The sequence below is a fragment of the Protomyctophum parallelum genome (assembly GCF_964188405.1).
Source record: "Protomyctophum parallelum genome assembly, chromosome: 22".
In the NCBI taxonomy this organism is placed as follows: Eukaryota; Metazoa; Chordata; class Actinopteri; order Myctophiformes; family Myctophidae; genus Protomyctophum; species Protomyctophum parallelum.
Genome location: NC_139714.1, coordinates 35878159 through 35898926, shown reverse-complemented (window position 1 = coordinate 35898926; position 20768 = coordinate 35878159). Strand labels below are relative to the sequence as shown.

General features: G+C 43.8%; 1 protein-coding gene across 1 annotated transcript in view; it reads left to right on the top strand.

The window, feature by feature from the left end:
• The window catches only part of zdhhc17 (zDHHC palmitoyltransferase 17), a gene marked incomplete at its 5' end in the record, with an annotated part of 60001 nt that extends 40106 nt beyond the window's left edge, over positions 1-19895 (top strand). Inside the window, 9 exons of the mRNA XM_083757403.1 lie at positions 4229-4371; positions 5673-5802; positions 11646-11813; positions 13750-13812; positions 14010-14103; positions 15703-15786; positions 16649-16806; positions 18303-18397; positions 19236-19895. Coding sequence (XP_083613529.1) covers positions 4229-4371; positions 5673-5802; positions 11646-11813; positions 13750-13812; positions 14010-14103; positions 15703-15786; positions 16649-16806; positions 18303-18397; positions 19236-19374 — 1074 coding nt within the window. The 3' untranslated portion in view covers positions 19375-19895. The remainder of the gene's footprint in view (positions 1-4228; positions 4372-5672; positions 5803-11645; positions 11814-13749; positions 13813-14009; positions 14104-15702; positions 15787-16648; positions 16807-18302; positions 18398-19235) is intronic.
• Positions 19896-20768: the final 873 nt, after the last annotated feature.

Here is a 20768-nt window from a genome sequence, read left to right as displayed (position 1 = left end):
TATACGTTAAATATACCCATCACTCCTACCTGAAGAGACTCGAGATGGACAAGGTACGATAAATATACGTTAAATATACCCATCACTCCTACCTGAAGAGACTCGAGATGGACAAGGTACGATAAATATACGTTAAATATACCCATCACTCCTACCTGAAGAGACTCGAGATGGACAAGGTACGATAAATATACGTTAAATATACCCATAACTCCTACCTGAAGAGACTCAAGATGGACAAGGTACGATAAATATACGTTAAATATACCCATCACTCCTACCTGAAGAGACTCGAGATGGACAAGGTACGATAAATATACGTTAAATATACCCATCACTCCTACCTGAAGAGACTCAAGATGGACAAGGTATGTTAAATATACGTTAAATATACTGTACCCCCCCCCCCCCCATAACTCCTACCTGAAGAGACTCAAGATGGACAAGGTATGTTAAATATACTGTACCCCCCCCCCCCCCATCACTCCTACCTGAAGAGACTCAAGATGGACAAGGTACGATAAATATACGTTAAATATACCCATCACTCCTACCTGAAGAGACTCAAGATGGACAAGGTATGTTAAATATACGTTAAATATACTGTACCCCCCCCCCCCCATAACTCCTACCTGAAGAGACTCAAGATGGACAAGGTATGTTAAATATACTGTACCCCCCCCCCCCCCATCACTCCTACCTGAAGAGACTCGAGATGGACAAGGTACGATAAATATACGTTAAATATAATGTACCCCCCCCCCCATCACTCCTACCTGAAGAGACTCGAGATGGACAAGGTACGATAAATATACGTTAAATATACTGTACCCCCCCCCCCCCCCCCCCCCCCCATCACTCCTACCTGAAGAGACTCAAGATGGACACGGTACGTTAAATATACTGTACCCCCCCCCCCCCCATATCGCATGTCGGCAGATAACGAGTGACAGATTATGGAACACTGAGACATTACCAGTATGTTGATGAACCATCATGTTGATATTTTGCTGCAAACAAAGTTACTGAGCTTTGAGTCACCAAGTCTGAGTCAAATCATCTTTAGCACATTTAAAAACAGAAGTTTCTTTTTCCAATTGTGAATCTCCAATAGCTGATCAAGTCACCCGCCAAAGTCTTCTGGGTTAATTCTGTTTATTTTGTACACTGCCAGTAATTCCTGTTACTGCCTATTCTACAAAACCCCAAAGAAGAAACCATCTCTGTCACACAGCCTCACACACCCAGCAGCTTCACACACACACACACACACACACACACACACACACACACACACACACACACACACAGCCTCACACACCCAGCAGCATGTTGTTGACAGAGTTTAGACCAGACCAGGCTAAAAGGAGGCCCTCACACAGCCTCACACACCCAGCAGCATGTTGTTGACAGAGTTTAGACCAGACCAGGCTAAAAGGAGGCCCTCACACAGCCTCACACAGTGCTCTCTGGTTGACACAACAAGCTAACGTTCTGTTTACCTTCATGCCGGCTCCACAGTGCTGGGTAGCAATTAACGTGTGTGTGTGTGTGTGTGTGTGTGTGTGTGTGTGTGTGTGTGTGTGTGTGTGTGTGTGTGTGTGTGTGTGTGTGTGTGTGTGTGTGTGTGTGTGTGTGTGTGTGTGTGTGTGTGTGTGTGTGTGTGTGTGTGTGTGTGTGTGTGTGTGTGTGTGTGTGTGTGTGTGTGTGTGTGTGAGATGAAAAAGAATGACGGGATCAGTCGAGACTGAAAGCAGGAAACATTATGGTTTCTTGAATAACACCATTTATCTGTTCAACTTTTATATTAAATAGTATATTTATCTGTTCAACTTTTATATTAAATAGTATATTTATCTGTTCAACTTTTATATTAAATAGTATATTTATCTGTTCAACTTTTATATTAAATAGTATATTTATCTGTTCAACTTTTATATTAAATAGTATATTTATCTGTTCAACTTTTATATTAAATAGTATATTTATCTGTTCAACTTTTATATTAAATAGTATATTTATCTGTTCAACTTTTATATTAAATAGTATATTTATCTGTTCAACTTTTATATTAAATAGTATATTTATCTGTTCAACTTTTATATTAAATAGTATATTTATCTGTCCAACTTTTATATTAAATCATATATTTATCTGTTCAACTTTTATATTAAATCATATATTTATCTGTTCAACTTTTATATGAAATCATATATTTATCTGTTCAACTTTTATATTAAATCATATATTTATCTGTTCAACTTTTATATTAAATAGTATATTTATCTGTTCAACTTTTATATTAAATAGTATATTTATCTGTTCAACTTTTATATTAAATAGTATATTTATCTGTTCAACTTTTATATTAAATAGTATATTTATCTGTTCAACTTTTATATTAAATAGTATATTTATCTGTCCAACTTTTATATTAAATCATATATTTATCTGTTCAACTTTTATATTAAATCATATATTTATCTGTTCAACTTTTATATGAAATCATATATTTATCTGTTCAACTTTTATATTAAATCATATATTTATCTGTTCAACTTTTATATTAAATAGTATATTTATCTGTTCAACTTTTATATTAAATCATATATTTATCTGTTCAACTTTTATATTAAATAGTATATTTATCTGTTCAACTTTTATATTAAATAGTATATTTATCTGTTCAACTTTTATATTAAATAGTATATTTATCTGTTCAACTTTTATATTAAATAGTATATTTATCTGTTCAACTTTTATATTAAATAGTATATTTATCTGTTCAACTTTTATATTAAATAGTATATTTATCTGTTCAACTTTTATATTAAATAGTATATTTATCTGTTCAACTTTTATATTAAATCATATATTTATCTGTTCAACTTTTATATTAAATAGTATATTTATCTGTTCAACTTTTATATTAAATCATATATTTATCTGTTCAACTTTTATATTAATAAATAGTATAGTATTCCTGGACAAAGTTTGTCCAGATTGACCAGATTTGACTGAGAGCCTGCCATCGCGCAAATTCCAGCTTTTCACCAGAGGAGAAAAACTTTTTTGTTTTAATGAGTTAATAGCACAGGCAGACTCTTCACATACTAGAGCATGTCTGAAATAAGTGTCAGAGCTGATATCGATGTATGTAAATATGAAATAAATGCTTAAACATGTAGCTAGGTGTAATGTTGGAGACCACAGAAGCGAAACTTTCAAGCCTGTTTTCTCAACTCGCTGTTTCTCTGCCAGACATTACTCTATAAGCCATATCTCCAAAACTGGTGGATCAAACTGAACAACCAATGTCAATTTGAAGCTATCATTCCCTGCTTTCATATGACAAAAAATCAATGGCAGTCCCTCAGTCAAATTTGGTCACAAATGTTTGCCTTTTGTGTTGATATTTTCCCATTTTACTTTTTCTGTTTATGTATTTGTTAACATGACTTGATTGCTTCAACTGTAAATCAAATAACTGATTGTTTGTTTTTTTTTTTTACATTTGACACAAACACAATGAATGTCTCATGAATCATGATGTCTCTCAACTCCTCATCTTGGTGTTATTAGTGGATCAAGGTATATGAATATATCAATCTAGATTCTAGATACTGTGTATATACAGTATCGATATTATAGATACTGCATATATACTCAGTACATATAGCAATAGCCTTATAGATGTCCCCAGTGGTCTTAAATCCATTTCCCAATCCCCAGCTAGAGATAGTATCAGCGCTACATTAACCTATTTAGAACTGAGGCCGAAAATTGCTTCTAAATCCAGTTTTCTGAAAAACCCATGTTTCTGTGTCAGTGGTGCTCAACCATGTACACGTCCCCCATCTGAAAATATGAAGAGAAGCAAAGATTTGACTTAAAATTGTTCGCTCTGAAAGAATATATTTAAAGATTTGTGCCACATTTTCAAGATTTTTCAAAAAACGGCAGATCTACAAGCTCGTAGTGCGGCACTATGAGCTTGTAGATCTGCTTGCAGAGCTGCGATCTGCTATCCAAAATGTGGAACTAACTTGCTAGCAATTCGCCCAGTCTGTGTGTTTTTGCCTGTCATTGTTACAAGTAGCATTCATTCACTTGCATACACTTACATGCTTTAAACTGTCTTTATATCTCTATCCATCCATCCATCTCTTTCCCTGCTCTGCCCCAAACCCACCCCACCCACCCACCACCATCCCCTTGGTCTATGCAGGAGTTCAGACAGAAGGTGATGCTGGGAACTCCCTTCCTGGTCATCTGGTTGGTGGGTTTCATCGCGGACCTCGACATCGACTCCTGGCTGGTGAAGAGCATCATGTATGCTGGTGTGTGGATCTCGGTGCAGTTCCTCTCCAAGTACGTAACGTCACTCCAATGATAAACTCACTAAGTCAAGAGACGGACGGGGGCAATCATCACACAGCCTGCGCAAATGAAACTTCATATAGGCCGCCCCGGGGCCTTCATATTCTGTCAGGGACATGATTAGTTCACAAAGCGCTAAAGCTTTTGTTTGTTGGGGCTTTGTTGTTGCAGCTGTTCTCTCTCTCTCTCTGCTGCTAGCTAGATACTACTTTGCATTTAGAAGTCCCCAGACGTATTGGTAAGGTGGAGATCTCTGATCGCCTGGTAAGCGAGACTACCGGAGTGTTCAGTGAATACACACACACACACACACACACACTCGCACACAATACACATCATTGCGTGTGCACTGTGCACACAGCACATGCACACGCAAACTGACGTGCTGTTACCACTGCCATGTGTTCCTGCTGGTCTGTTGGCCTGCTATACCTCAATAATGTTAACGGCACCAGCACAAGAACCAACGAAACCAGTATGTGTATAATATTGACACAGACTGGCATTCATTAGATGGAAAAGTGTTTCTGATTATCAGCGCTGTTGAGTCGGAGCAGAGCCTGTTACAGTGTGGTTGATTTATGTATTCCCCCCGTGCCGTGCTGCTTCATAACAAAGACTTTCTGCTGCAGGCCTCCATGTGTGTTAGAGTTGAAAACGAGTACAATGTAGGTGTTTAGCAGATGCTCTTATCCAGAGTGACAAGATCCCAGTAAAATGTGTGAACCCTAGTCCTCAAAAGACAGGTTCAGTCAGTTGATTCTTCATATCCATAATGAGCGAGGCGGCCTCGATGACATGTTTATTGTTCAAACACAGTTCTTATAATATAAGAAGTAAGAACTGTGTTTGAACAATAAACATGTCATCCTGTGGCAGCAGTGGCTGAGTGGATTGCGGAGCAGGCTAGATATCGGAAGGTCGCCAGTTCGAATCAGCGGTCTGACACGTTAAAATTACCACCGTTGAAGTGCCCTTGGACAAGGCATTGAACCACTACCATGAAATGCTCCATGTGGGCCTGGCTGTAAACAAGTATCTGATGCTTAGTCCAGTTACCCTTGGTAAACTTGATTTACCAGAACGCATTTCTTCTTCTTCATCCATGTCATCCATTTTATATCTAAAATTCCCCTATGGGGATTACAATGCAAATAACAAGGCCATGAACCCGTGGACTTAGCGCCCTCTACCCGATATTGACGTCAGACTCCAGTGCTCTATTGCGATTCCAGACGGACAGATTTAAAATGTTCTCCATTTTTTCTCCTGTCTTCCTCTCCTGTCTGCAGGGCGTTCTTTGACCACTCCATGCACAGTGCCCTCCCGCTGGGCATCTACCTGGCCACCAAGTTCTGGATGTATGTCACCTGGTTCTACTGGTTCTGGAACGATATCCTTATATTCACAGACGGGCCGTCAGTCCCTACTGTCTTGTGGTTGGGCTTGTGTGCACAGTGAATTCCTCCCGCATTAATTTATCCCTTTGGTGAGGGTACAAATGTAACGACATGGACCCATTAGTGGGTACAAATGTAACGACATGGACCCATTAGTGGGTACAAATGTAACGACATGGACCCATTAGTGGGTACAAATGTAACGACATGGACCCATTAGTGGGTACAAATGTAACGACATGGACCCATTAGGGTACAAATGTAACGACATGGACCCATTAGTGGGTACAAATGTAACGACATGGACCCATTAGGGTACAAATGTAACGACATGGACCCATTAGTGGGTACAAATGTAACGACATGGACCCATTAGTGGGTACAAATGTAACGACATGGACCCATTAGTGGGTACAAATGTAACGACATGGACCCATTAGTGGGTACAAATGTAACGACATGGACCCATTAGTGGGTACAAATGTAACGACATGGACCCATTAGGGTACAAATGTAACGACATGGACCCATTAGTGGGTACAAATGTAACGACATGGACCCATTAGGGTACAAATGTAACGACATGGACCCATTAGTGGGTACAAATGTAACGACATGGACCCATTAGGGTACAAATGTAACGACATGGACCCATTAGGGTACAAATGTAACGACATGGACCCATTAGTGGGTACAAATGTAACGACATGGACCCATTAGTGGGTACAAATGTAACGACATGGACCCATTAGTGGGTACAAATGTAACGACATGGACCCATTAGGGTACAAATGTAACGACATGGACCCATTAGTGGGTACAAATGTAACGACATGGACCCATTAGTGGGTACAAATGTAACGACATGGACCCATTAGTGGGTACAAATGTAACGACATGGACCCATTAGGGTACAAATGTAACGACATGGACCCATTAGTGGGTACAAATGTAACGACATGGACCCATTAGTGGGTACAAATGTAACGACATGGACCCATTAGGGTACAAATGTAACGACATGGACCCATTAGTGGGTACAAATGTAACAACATGGACCCATTAGTGGGTACAAATGTAACGACATGGACCCATTAGTGGGTACAAATGTAACGACATGGACCCATTAGTGGTTTAGTCTTGCGTAGCCAGGCAACAATTCCACAATCTCCGAATGCTATATAGAGTCTGGAACTACAGCTCCCCAAATCTGAGTAATCCGTTTGTCATTTCCGTTCACAAAAATATATTTTAATTTGTCTTTAGAGCTTGTTTTTGTAAGTCCTTTTCTGCTAAGCAGTAAGCTATATATGCTTAGATGATTTATATTTATATTAGGATTAATTTGCGCCACTGTAAAGAAGAAACTGAAGTGGGGAGGAGGCTACACTTCCGCTTTATATTTTACTCATGACTGCTCTTCCGTTGCTCCAGACTGTATGATGGAAGCATTTGAAAATTGCGAGAGGCAACAGTCTGGCAACGCGAGACTAGGATCCGTTTGGTAACCTTTGCATGCTCGCAGAGTAAAATTACATGTGCGCAAGTTGGTGGCAAGTGCGTTTTACGAGGTGGTAAAAACAAAAGTGCTCTGTATTCTCAGGTTTTACAGTTGTTGTTTGTTTTGTTTTTTCACTGGGCAGTGAGTTGTGAAATGCAGGAATAAGCTTGATTGCAGGCGTCATAGCTGTTGTTAAGCAGAGAAGCTGACCGTCATTTCACTCAATGAGAGGCTTCAGTGGAGGAATGTGACCGTGTGTGTGTGTGTGTGTGTGTGTGTGTGTGTGTGTGTGTGTGTGTGTGTGTGTGTGTGTGTGTGTGTGTGTGTGTGTGTGTGTGTGTGTGTGTGTGTGTGTGTGTGTGTGTGTGTGTGTGTGTGTGTGTGTGTGTGTGTGTGTGGACAGGACACAGGCTATAATTGGCATGTTGGGGTGTCAGTCAAGCTGCATTCTGGTCCCGCCCACCACCTCCTGTGCTGTGTAGTGTAGCAGTCCTTTGGATCTGACAGACAGACGCTTTGCTGCTCCCCATCTGGCATTTTCTGCCTCTTATTTACACACTGCGTGTGCGTGTGTGTGTGTGCGTGTGTGTGTGTGCGTGTGTGTGCGTGCGTGCGTGCGTGCGTGCATCACAGATTGGACTACATAGACACAAGCACTCACAAGACCTAGAGATGGATTGTCATCATTGGATACGATGGACAACCTTAAGTGAAAAATAAATGAAGTGTGTGTGAGAGAGAGAGTGTAAGCTAAAGATCAGCCACCTGATCCCATCTGGATGTGAGTCTGTATCGTTTGGCTACCTCTGTTTTCTTATCTGGTTTACCGGAGTCTCCCAGGGGTCTAACTAGTCATGATTTAGAAGATTTCGACGTCAGGCCTAAATCGGTTAATGTCATGATAACACAGTGTTGGAAGGCTTAGACTATTTGGAAGTTTGGAAATGTTTGTGTGTGTGTCTCCCTGCTATCTGAAGTAAATGAGACCCAACTGGTACTCCAGTTAGATTATTGCTATTTATTTATTTTCCACAGGTGGTATTCACTTTGCATACCACCAAGTAGCTCAGGTTCTTTCTCAAATGCAGAGGCTTTCTGGTTGAAAACGGGTTCCTCCAGTTTCCATTTCTGCCCCACAGCTATTGCTTCACACTCCCATACATCCATTACACATCCCCATTATATTACCTTCAGTCAAATAAATCATCAAGGGACATATCCCAGTTTGATAAACCGTTAGATGGGGCCCTATATTACACTGTCCAATCTATTCTAGTTCCCTTGGTTGGCTCACAAGAGAACAGTTTGGGACTTAAAGGACAACTTTAGTTTTTTATTTATTTGCTGCTTTCTTACGTTTTAGCGATTTTAGCTATTTTTGACGGGACGGGGGCATTCGAACATGGGGCTAAATATGTATTTTTTTATAGCGATGTATTTTTTTTAAATATATATATTCACAAGATCTACTGAATGTGAAGGGATGACAAAATGACATTGAGCCATACAACACAGTATGGCAGCCCCCTATAGTACCCACCTTCACATTCAGTAGATCCTGTGATCTTTTCTGGCCAGATTTAATTTCCTGTTGTCTAGTAAAAAAATATAAATAGATTGCTATAAAGTTTTGTAAAGAAAAAAACATATTTAGCCCCATGTCAAAAATAGAAACTTAAAAAAATGTACACTCATCTTATACTTTATCTAATAACAACCTAAAACATGAACCTGAAACTAAAGTATTCCAATAGTAATCATCGCTATGAAGTGTTTCTTCAGTAATAGGGGTCTCCCCATCTTCAACCAGCAGAGATAACTCAAACAGGACACAGTGTGAAGTTGTAAGTGACTAGAAGCTATGTGAGATCTGAGTGTGAGAGAGACACACAAACTGTACATTTTGAACCAAGGCAGACAGCCTTGTGTGCATTTTGCCATAGATACATACAGTGTGTGTAGCCTAGCTATGTCTTGTCTAATGGGTTTCTGTGCCCTATTTGAGAGAGCACTGTTTGACATGCTCCGTATTTGAGCGCGCGTCAGATCATTATCCTCCTCGGGGCCTGAGGTTGAGTGAAATCGGATCAAGTGTCATCATGGGTGGAGCCAGGAAGCAGATTAGTTCCTTTTCTTTTTCAAGCCCAGACCAGACTTTACCTCCGTTTTCAAGGGAGAGAAAAAACAAACAAGCTTTGCTCGTGAAAGCAGTTACAAGCGAAAGGTTTTGACTTGGTTTTAAAATGGTGAGATTATGACGCGATTTGATGCGAACAGAGAGTCTGTGTGCTGTGTAAACATTAAACTGAAAGGAATACAAATTATTGAAGGGATTTTAAAACTAAAAGGGCATTCTGCACTTTGAATTGAACTGAGTTAACGTGTCAATTTGAGAGAATTCTATAAGACGTACTGTATAGGGCATGTGGCCTCTTTAGTTGGCCACACATGTTACTGTAGCGCTATCCAACACAGTACTGTACATGCCCTGGCTGTGTCTGTGCAGCCAGACCGATGGATGTGGCTCTGACCTAGCCTGGTTAATAAACCAGACCGAATCAGCCGTTGGCAAAAAAAAATTGCCTACCGGCGGATTTCGGTCTGGAGAGGCTCAATTTTACGCCCATTTCCTACTCCAGAGAATGTGGCCTCCAATAGGGACATGGTATGCAATATGGGCGGGCTTTGGTACAGTGACGTTCAATGCTTGAGACCTTTGACTGACAGTAGCTCTGACCAATTGCGTCAAAGAGAAAATGTTTCCCTGGAAATTAAATGCAAGCTGAGCCTCCCCAGACTAATATCCCGCGGATCCGTGCGATATTAGTCTGGTTTATTAACCAGGCTAGCTCTGACCCTGTGATGTCTCATTCAGCATGTTGCTGTCTGCAGCCGGCAGCCATCTGACCTCTCATCCATTCAGGAGATGAATGCATGTCCAGGGCACTGAGACACAGAGCAGGATGCATCTAAACCCCATCTCTACGCTGGGCTCCATTGATCAACCAGCCCTATCTCGACAGTATCACCAGCTGTTGACGCGGTGGGCCGGGTCGGGATTTCCACACAGGTCAATTAAGGGCATTTATCTTATTATCTCCCTGCGGTGAAATGGATAATGTCAACATGCAGGGTTTTTTTTTTTTTTTTTTTTAGGGGCATTTATCTTATTAACTCCCTGCGGTGAAATAGATAATGTCAACATGCAGTGTTTTTTTAATGGTGATAATTATGAAGATTTATGGCTTCATTTAGTGCCCTGGATAAGAGCAGCACTTTAGCATGTCATCTATACTGTGTTAGAGGAGACTTCTCTAAGTAAGGGATGGCGTCCGTTGTAGACTGCCCTTTGGCTAACCTTCATGTATGCGGTCGGAGTGGTTCCTCCTCTCCCACTAACTAGCTTTACAAGCAGCCAATTTGAATAGGACGGGCCCTATCACCATCACCGTTGGCCTAGAGGTGTCCTTTTATGGTGTCTCTCTTTGGACAGTGACTCGGCGTGAGAACAGATCTATTCAGGTGGAGATGAGTCAGCGTTGCCTAGGCGTTTTAATCCATTAAAACCGTCCTGAGTCCCATTCTACAAATGCCTTCTTGGTTTCTTTTCGTGCCAAAGGAATCTCCAAATTGATTGTATTTTGTGCCAGGGACCCCACGGGAAATGATTAAACATTTTTGTCACGTCATGCAATATATAAGCATTGCGATCACGTGCGCCACTCGGGCATAATAAGAAGTTCCAGGGTGCATGATGTCATATATTTTTAGGGGATACCGGGAAAGTAGGGATGCTCCAATCAGGTTTTTTGCGACCGATACCGATCACAGATTGTTTTGGTCGTGATCTTGTGAAATGTTGCACATTTTTATATTTCCAAAATGATTATGTCAAAACCAACGTCAAAACTGTTCCTGTGTGTGGGGGGAGGAAGGGGAGAATGTTTAGGCCTGTCACAAAAATGCAAAATGATGTTATACTGTATATCTGATTGACATTTATACCACTTAACCCATTCTGAACCGGAACCCATTTTGGTGTCAGCATCATGTTATGCTTTAGCTATTGAAAAATGGCAGATCTAAAAGCTCATAGCGCGCCACCGAGTGGCGCGCTACGAGCTTGTAGGTCTGCTATTTTTGAAAAATCGAAGAGCGACTGACATTTTTTAGAATCTGATCTCAGGTCAGAATGGGTTAAATGGTGTAAAAAAAATCAGTTTCTCCAGTCCAGATAGGGTGAATATGCCGATCACAGATGGGGTAAATGCTGATCACCGATCAGAGTGAATATCGGGCCCATATGGCCGATATCACCGATCGCCGGCCAATTATGGGAGCATCTCTAGGGCAAAGCATGCTAGCCCGCCCTGGTCACACTCGTATTGTTCCTTAACCACATGGCACATCTACCGTTCGCCACCGTCCACATCCCCTTCCTGTTGAACAGCGTCGCCCTCTTCTACAATTTCGGCAAATCCTGGAAATCGGACCCTGGCATCATCAAAGCCTCCGAGGAGCAGAAGAAAAAGGTAACGACACCAAGCAGTGTTGTTTTTGGCAGCAAATTTAGATTTTAGTTTTAGTCATTAGTCTCTTGAATAGTTTTTCATTTAGTTTTAGTCACATTTTTGTCACCTGGAATGTTTTAGTGTTAGTCTAGTTTTAGTCGACTAAATATCATAAGATTTTAGTCGACTAAATCTACAGTTGATTTTGTCGACTAAAATGTATTTTGTCGGGCCTTGATGCCGTCGTTAATGACTTTTACACTTTACACTTTTTTACACTTGCTGAAAATAGCTGATCTACAACCTCTTGCTTGTAGATCTGCTATTTTCAGCATGCAACCAAGTGTAAAATGACTTATACTGGATCTCTTGTCCACTAGTCACTCCCTAACATTTTAGCCTAGTTTTTATTTGTTGACGAAATTGTCAATATATTTAGTCTTAGTTCTAGTCATCATAGCTTAGTTTTCATTTAGTTTTCATCAGGGGAAAAAGGTAGTCGACGGACAGCAACACTGGACACAAGACAGACGCACACCAAGCATGCTTGTCGTTGTCCGGTCTCTTGAAAAGAGGAATTGGCCTGAAGGTATTTCCATGTGTCGTTTGGTGCAGTACTGAGTCCTGCTGATCTGAGATCAGCCCACAGGCATCCACAGTGGCTCTCTGATCTGAGATCTGCTCCTTGGCCCGCAGCCCACAGGCATCCACAGTGGCTCTCTGGCCCTGCTGATCTGAGATCAGCCCACAGGCATCCACAGTGGCTCTCTGGCCGCGCCACTCTGTCCCTCATTAGCGCACTCTGTATAATAGAGGCTCTGCTTCATACATAACGAGGCCTAGGTTCGGGACCCCATTGTGTGATTGATGAGCGAGCTAAATTTAGCCCCCTTCGTTAGCGCCCCAGTAATAATAATAATAATAAAACTTTATTTGTATAGCACCTTTCATGACATGAAATGCAGCTCAAAGTGCTTTACAGAACAATGGAGAATAAAAGAAAAGCAAGGCAACGACATTAAAAAAAACAAGCAGTAATGCAGTACAGTGAGGACATGAATAACAGTGTGACACTAAAATCTGTCTCTGGACCGCCGGCGATCTGCCGCCGAGGGCCCCCTGAGGGCCCCCTGAGGCCGAGGGCCCCCTGAGGCTCGGGCAAAACTCTCACTGCCTTTATGGAGGAGTCAGTGTTGTTTTTATGTTCGTCAACTACCTTTTTTCACTGACGAAAACTAAGCTATGATGACTAAGACTAAATGTATTGACAATTTCGTCAACCGATAAAAACTAGGCTAAAATGTTAGGAAGGGACTAGTGGACAAGAGAGCCAGTATAATTAATTTTACACTTGGTTGCATGCTGAAAATAGCAGATCTACAAGCTCGTGGCGCGTTGTGAGCTTGTAGATCTGCTATTTTCAGCCAGTGTGAAAACAGTCATTACGACGGCATCAATTTTAGCCGACTGAAGAGACATAAAAGACATTCCAGGTGACTAAAACGTGACTAAAACTAAATTAAAACTATGACTAAAACCATGCCAAAGACAGCACTGATACACGCACCCCCTGCCCTTTTCCCTCTGGACAGCAATTTGTTGTTTTTTTGTACACTGTACAATATGTGAACCATGGTGACATTGATAAATTCTTGATTTAAAAAAAAAAGCTTCTGATATATTATTTAGGCCCCAAAATCCATAAATCTCACACTATTAATGCAACCGGCCGGTTCCACGTGCTGCACAAGGTGCCCTTTTTTCACTTGAGCACCTGCCCCTCTAAATGTCTGTGCACGCCACTGTGTCTCAGTGATCGCTGAGCCAGAAAATCTGTACCTCAAAAATATTTTCTTTATTTATTTCTGTGCCAAAAAGACTAGGATTTGTAGACTATTCTGTCCGATGCTCTGTCAGTTCTCTCACATCTTGTTATTCCCCCCCCCCCCCCCCCCAGACTATTGTGGAGCTAGCAGAGACGGGCAGCCTGGATCTCAGCATATTCTGCAGTACATGCTTGGTAAGAAGTTCCTTTGCTTCCTGAAGCAGCTCCTTTGGTAGCCCTAGGCATTCTATAATTTTTACCTTTTTTTTTTTCAAAGTATTTAAAATATTGAATTGTTTGCAAAGCATTCCAGGAATGAACAGTGAACCCAACGATTCCTAAATTAATGTTACATGCATCATGTGTACGTTTTGCGTATTGCTTCTTCATAGATACGGAAGCCCATCAGGTCCAAACACTGTGCCGTGTGCAACCGTTGCATCGCCAAGTTTGACCACCACTGTCCATGGGTGGGGAACTGTGTCGGTACGTAACAACAACAGTCCACTGGGGAACTGTGGAGAACACTGGGGAACTGTGGGGAACACTGGGGAACTGTGGGGAACACTGGGGAACTGTGGGGAACACTGGGGAACTGTGGGGAACACTGGGGAACTGTGGGGAACTGTGGGGAACACTGGGGAACTGTGGGGAACACTGGGGAACTGTGGGGAACACTGGGGAACTGTGGGGAACACTGGGGAACTGTGGGGAACACTGGGGAACTGTGGGGAACTGTGGGGAACACTGGGGAACTGTGGGGAACACTGGGGAACTGTGGGGAACACTGGGGAACTGTGGGGAACACTGGGGAACTGTGGGGAACACTGGGGAACTGTGTCGGTACGTAACAACAACAGTCCAGTGACAAACACACTAACAATACGTAACAACAACACTCCAGTGACAAACACACTAACAATCAGCCACTTGTCATTTCTGTTAACGGATTTACAAATCAGCATTTTTATGAGTACAAATTTCCAGTTTTAAGAAGCAGCGCGTGGTCTATTGTACGTTGAAAGAAGCCTCTCTTGTGAACTCATTAACTGACACAAGACAGGAGGTGGAGGGGAGTGGTCGAACTCCGGAGCTGAATTGGCCCCAGTGTTTGAACACGAGCCAAGTTGTAGCAGTTACCTGTTTATCTGTCCACTGTTTGAGCCTTCAGACAGACAGACAGGCAGACAGGCAGACAGGCAGGCAGACAGACAGACAGACAGACAGACAGACAGACAGGCAGGCAGGCAGGCAGACAGACAGACAGACAGACAGACACACAGACACACACACAGACAGCTAGGCATACCAAAGGCCAACGTGTGTCTAGACATGGACTCATAGTCTGAAATGGACCAGGCAGCTAAGAGGGGAACAATGGGGAAAGGAAGGGGGTTGGGGGGGGGGGGTCCTTAGTGATTCTGGAATGCCAGGTGGGCAGGATGGCTCTTTTAGTGAGGAAGCAGTGTAGACAAACGGCAAACATTCCCAACTGAAGATCATCTTGTGTTTGGTGACCGAGTGGGAATCATTCTTCTCAAGCCCCTGAGTAAGCTCTCCAGTACCAGACCAGATCAGAGCACCTCTCCTGCTTTGATGGAGCAAAGAGCAAAACATAATCCATTTTGGAACGTGTCAGTCATAGATATTAAAAATATATATTTTTATTGGCCACTGAAGTTCTTGTGTGTTGAAGATGGGGCGGAACAATTTAAACTGGGAGAGGAAGTACGCCGGAAGTGTTGAAGGCACGTTACATCACGTTGCCGCTCAAGTGATTACTGGCCAATCACAGCGCATCTTTTCCGGGACTTACAGACCCGAACATGCGCTCTGTGACGCTCGTCGTGCTTCCGCGTGGCTTCGCAAGGATTCCTTTTGAGTAGTGCTAGCCCCTCCCACGTCTGGCTTTTCATGACGTCGTGTGGGAGCCAAGTCTATGGACTTAAGCAGCCCCTTTTCTTAGGCAGACCCCCCCCCCCCCCCCCCCCCCCTGTGATTTCATGTGGCAGCCACAGTGGCCGCCCCTCACTTCACACAAGTGTGATGGGTTTTTTCTCCTCTGTTTGTGTGTTTTGTCCACAGGAAGTGGGAACCACCGGTACTTCATGGGATATTTGTTCTTCCTGCTGTGTATGATCTGCTGGATGATGTACGGATGCATCGCCTGTGAGTGGACATCCCTTTATCGCTTTTAGTGTCGTAAACTACCATTAATCCCTTTTAGTGTCGTAAACTACCATTAATCCCCTTTTTTTTAACAATATATTTATTGCATTTCTTTTCTTTTTTGACAAACGGACAATACAACAAAACAATACATAATACAGACAATACAATTACTTAAAATGAAAAACAAACAAAAACCAAAACATACAATACATACATATATAAATACAGTATAATAAAATAAGGGCACACTACCATTAATCCTTTTTAGTGTCGTAAACTACCACTACTCATGCTAGATCGCTCTTTTAGTATTGTAAATTAACATTAATCATGCATGCTAGATCGCCAGGTCTCCCATGCAAGTCTGGGATGTTCTAAATGCCGTATTGTGCCGAATATGAGACGACTCTGATTATAAGAGGACTCATTTGTGGAAAAAGAACATTGCATGTCAAATAGTCTATTATTATTATTATTATTATTAAATAGTCTAGTCACAGATTATAATACCACCCCGTTTTTTAGGATATTTCCATTGGAGGAAAAGAACGTAGTCTTGTATTCAGCACAATAGGGTATTTGCAAATGTTTTCTTTCATCAATAGCCTTGAAAGAAAAGTGAAGGAAATTGTATATTTTAGGAAAGTCTACTATCTTTGAATCAGACCTAGTAAGTGATTAGGTTGCTCTCGTATGTATTAATTCACAGCGGAGTGCATCTTGAGTAATGCGGAACTGCATTACTCTACCAGTATAATTATTTTGTCTTCATCTTTTTACTTCTCATCTTTTCCCCCTCCCTTCTTCCCTCTTTCTCTGTCCCTCTCTCTCTCTCTTAATGTCTTCCTCTCCTCTCCAGACTGGAGGATCCACTGTTCCACCAGTTACGCCAAGGATGGCTTCTGGCTGTACCTGACCCAGATCGCGTCCTGCTCCCCCTGGATGTTCTGGATGTTCCTCAACAGCGTCTTCCACTTCATGTGGGTGGCCGTCCTCATCATGTGCCAGCTGTACCAGGTCTGTAGTCGGTCTCAACTCACACCCTCATCCGTCCCACCTACAGATACCTTATAGCAGCCAACGGGTTGGAAATGAAGCGTCGCGATCGATCTCGTTGAATGCGGCAAAGAGTAAAGTTGACTCGCACCTCAAAAGCTGAGCCTGACGAGGCCCGATCTGAATTCTATGGCTCACCTTAAAAAGAATGTATAGCCTGTCATTTTTCTAAACAAGTTTCCATAACTGACACAGACGGTAGCAACAGCTTTTTGTGTCCGCATTAAATATTATATTGTGTAGGGTTGATTATTCGTCAAGAACAGGAGTCGTTCTACCTTTTATTTATTTATGATAACAACTTGAGCCCTTAGAATATGTGAAACAAAGAGGGAGGCACGGAATATGGAATGCACTTCTCTACAGTATAGATACCATTATATATTATATGAGCTGTATGATCGCTATATACAGTAGGCCTGGAAATGGCTTAAAATGTTGTAGGGAAGGTTTTGAAAATGTACAAGAGCCCTGAAGCCGGCCCCAACTTTCTCCTGAACCAAAGTCTCTCAAAAGCTCTTTTCTTTTCTTTTTTTTTTTAATATTTTGTTTTATAAATTTTTTATCCCACGATGTTTGTAACCCATTTTTCACCCCTGTGTCAATTATCTAATGTGATCCTGGGCTCTACACACCCTTCACCAACCTAGTCCCCATATATGAGGGACAAGGGGAGACCAACCTAGTCCCCATATATGGGGGACATGGGGAGAGCAACCTAGTCCCCATATATGGGGGACAAGGGGAGACCAACCTAGTCCCCATATATGGGGGACAAGGGGAGACCAACCTAGTCCCCATATATGGGGGGCATGGGGAGACCAACCTAGTCCCCATATATGGGGGACAAGGGGAGACCAACCTAGTCCCCATATATGGGGGACAAGGGGAGACCAACCTAGTCAACATATATGGGGGGCATGGGGAGACCAACCTAGTCCCCATATATGGGGGACAAGGGGAGACCAACCTAGTCCCCATATATGGGGGACATGGGGAGAGCAACCTAGTCCCCATATATGGGGGACAAGGGGAGACCAACCTAGTCCCCATATATGGGGGACAAGGGGAGACCAACCTAGTCCCCATATATGGGGGGCATGGGGAGACCAACCTAGTCCCCATATATGGGGGACAAGGGGAGACCAACCTAGTCCCCATATATGGGGGACAAGGGGAGACCAACCTAGTCCCCATATATGGGGGACAAGGGGAGAGCAACGGACTTGAACTCATGCTTCCTTCATGCCTGAGTGTCCAAGTTGCTCCTTTACACCTGCAAATGCATTTTCCATCCATTTTTGCATAAAGATTATCACCCTTCTGTCGTTCTGTGGTTAAAGCATCTAAAGCCAAGCTCTTGTCCACTCTAAACGGCGGCGGGCGACCATAGCGTCCTATCACTGATTTGTCCTCCCCTGAGTTATTTCGCTCTTCTGCCCTTTGACCTTTGACAGATCGCTGGTCTGGGAATCACCACCAATGAGAGGATGAACGCCAGGCGCTACAAGCACTTTAAAGTCACAGCCACGTCCATCGAAAGCCCCTTCAAGTAAGTACGCCATGTTTATTCAACCATAATGGGACCCCCACGCACCACTTGAGCCCTCTATGTCAGTGGTTCCCAAAGTGGGGTCCGGGGACCCCTCAGGGGTCCTTGAGGGAGTTCCAGGGGGTACCCAGCTAAATGATAGTTTTGTACACTCTCAGAGTTAAATTAACATTGATTTTACAATATAAATTGGGGGCCCCAGAGATAGAAATGGGGGTGCTTGAAATGAAAATGGTTGAGAATCACTGCTAGAGTAAAACTCTTCTCTTAAGGGGGGTCCCTGGCATATATTTTTCAAATGAGGTCCGTAGGGCTAATTGGTGTCAATTCGGGGGTCCTTGACATGAAAAGGTTTGGGAACCAGTGCTCTATGTACTGTGTCTAAAACAATGTCATTGTAAAGTAATAATGGTTGTCAGTAAGCCAGTCAAAGGGGTCCCTTTGTCTGCAGCAGTGGTTTTCAACCAGTGGTCCGGGGACCACCAGGTTATTGTGTCCATTTGGTTTCATTTCACGCTCTCAAGAGTTCAATTATTTATTGTTAAACATCTGGCAGTTGTTATTTTGATCAACGTTGGCCTGTTATCTCTCCTAATGGTTCCAACATCAATACAGCATGGAAATTGTGGACAAAGTCTTATCCAACGATAACAAATCATATTCTTTAGTGTTGAGGTCTGAGAGGCTAAATGTCATCAAATGGTGGTCCGTGGTACAGCTGCTGAATAAATAATGGACCTTGATAATGAAAAGGGGTTTGAAAACTCCAACAAATAAATGCAGTCACAAACATGTCTGTCTCTCTCTCTCTCTCTCTCTCTGCTCATCCTGTCCACAGCCACGGGTGCATACGGAACCTCATAGACTTCTTTGAAATCCGCTGCTGTGGTCTGATCCGGCCCGTGGCCACGGACTGGACCTCGCAGTACACAATAGAGTACGAGCAGACGTCTGGCTCGGGATACCAGCTGGTCTAGAGAGAGAGAGAGAGAGAGAGAGAGAGAGAGGGGAGGACCAGGACGCTGGAGCAACAGGGAGCCGAGTGGAGTCCAGACTGGAGGGGGAGGAAGAAGAAGCAGGGGAAGAGAAGAAGGCTTGCCTCCCTCCCTCCCTCCCTCCCTCCCACCCACCCACCAAAACCAACACCCCCGCCCTGCCCCCCCCCCCCTGTGTCCCGCCCTCCCTCCCTGCCTGCCGTTCATATCGGAGCGATGCTGTTCTCGGGAGCGCTTGCTTTGTTTGGACCACCATCTTCTCTCCTCACCGATCAAATAAGACTGAGAACTCAGCTGGGACTAGCATGCTGTTAGGGGACAACACCACACACACACACACACACACACATCCAGTACCGCCACCCTATTATACTACTACTATCACTGCTATACCACACTACCAGTTATTTGGTTTATAATTACTGTCCACCTGATGCCCCCCGACCCCTACCCTGGGGTCGGGGGGCACCCATCCTACCTGTAGGGGCTGGGCACCATCCTACCCCCCCTGTAGGGGCTGGGCACCACCCTACCCCCCCTGTAGGGGCTGGGCACCACCCTACCCCCCCTGTAGGGGCTGGGCACCACCCTACCCCCCCTGTAGGGGCTGGGCACCACCCTACCCCCCCTGTAGGGGCTGGGCACCACCCTACCCCCCCTGTAGGGGCTGGGCACCACCCTACCCCCCCTGTAGGGGCTGGGCACCACCCTACCCCCCCTGTAGGGGCTGGGCACCACCCTACCCCCCCTGTAGGGGCTGGGCACCACCCTATTCCCCCTGTAGGGGCTGGGCACCACCCTACCCCCCCTGTAGGGGCTGGGCACCACCCTACCCCCCCTGTAGGGGCTGGGCACCACCCTACCCCCCCTGTAGGGGCTGGGCACCACCCTACCCCCCCTGTAGGGGCTGGGCACCACCCTACCCCCCCTGTAGGGGCTGGGCACCACCCTACCCCCCCTGTAGGGGCTGGGCACCACCCTACCCCCCCTGTAGGGGCTGGGCACCACCCTTCCTTCCCCCCCTTGGCTCATTGGACAGTGCAGCACTGCCAGACACGCATGGGGGGCAAGAGGGGGGAACGGGAACGAGGAGACATTTTAGTCCGAAAAGAGAAAAAAAAAAGGGATCTTTTTATTTGTTGGTTGTACTGGAACGGAACGGGCCACTCTGTGACGAGAGCAGCGTGATCAAACGGCAGTATCGTTCATTCCCCACCCCCCACCCCGGGGTTCTTTTTTTTTTTTTTTTACTTTTCAGTTTAACCATAATCATGTTTACGGCGCTGCAAATCTGTTTTATGTTTGGAGTAGTTGTGGAAAGTGCAGTTCCTGTTTATATTGTGATGGTTGGGGAGATGAAGGAGGGTTTTCTTTTC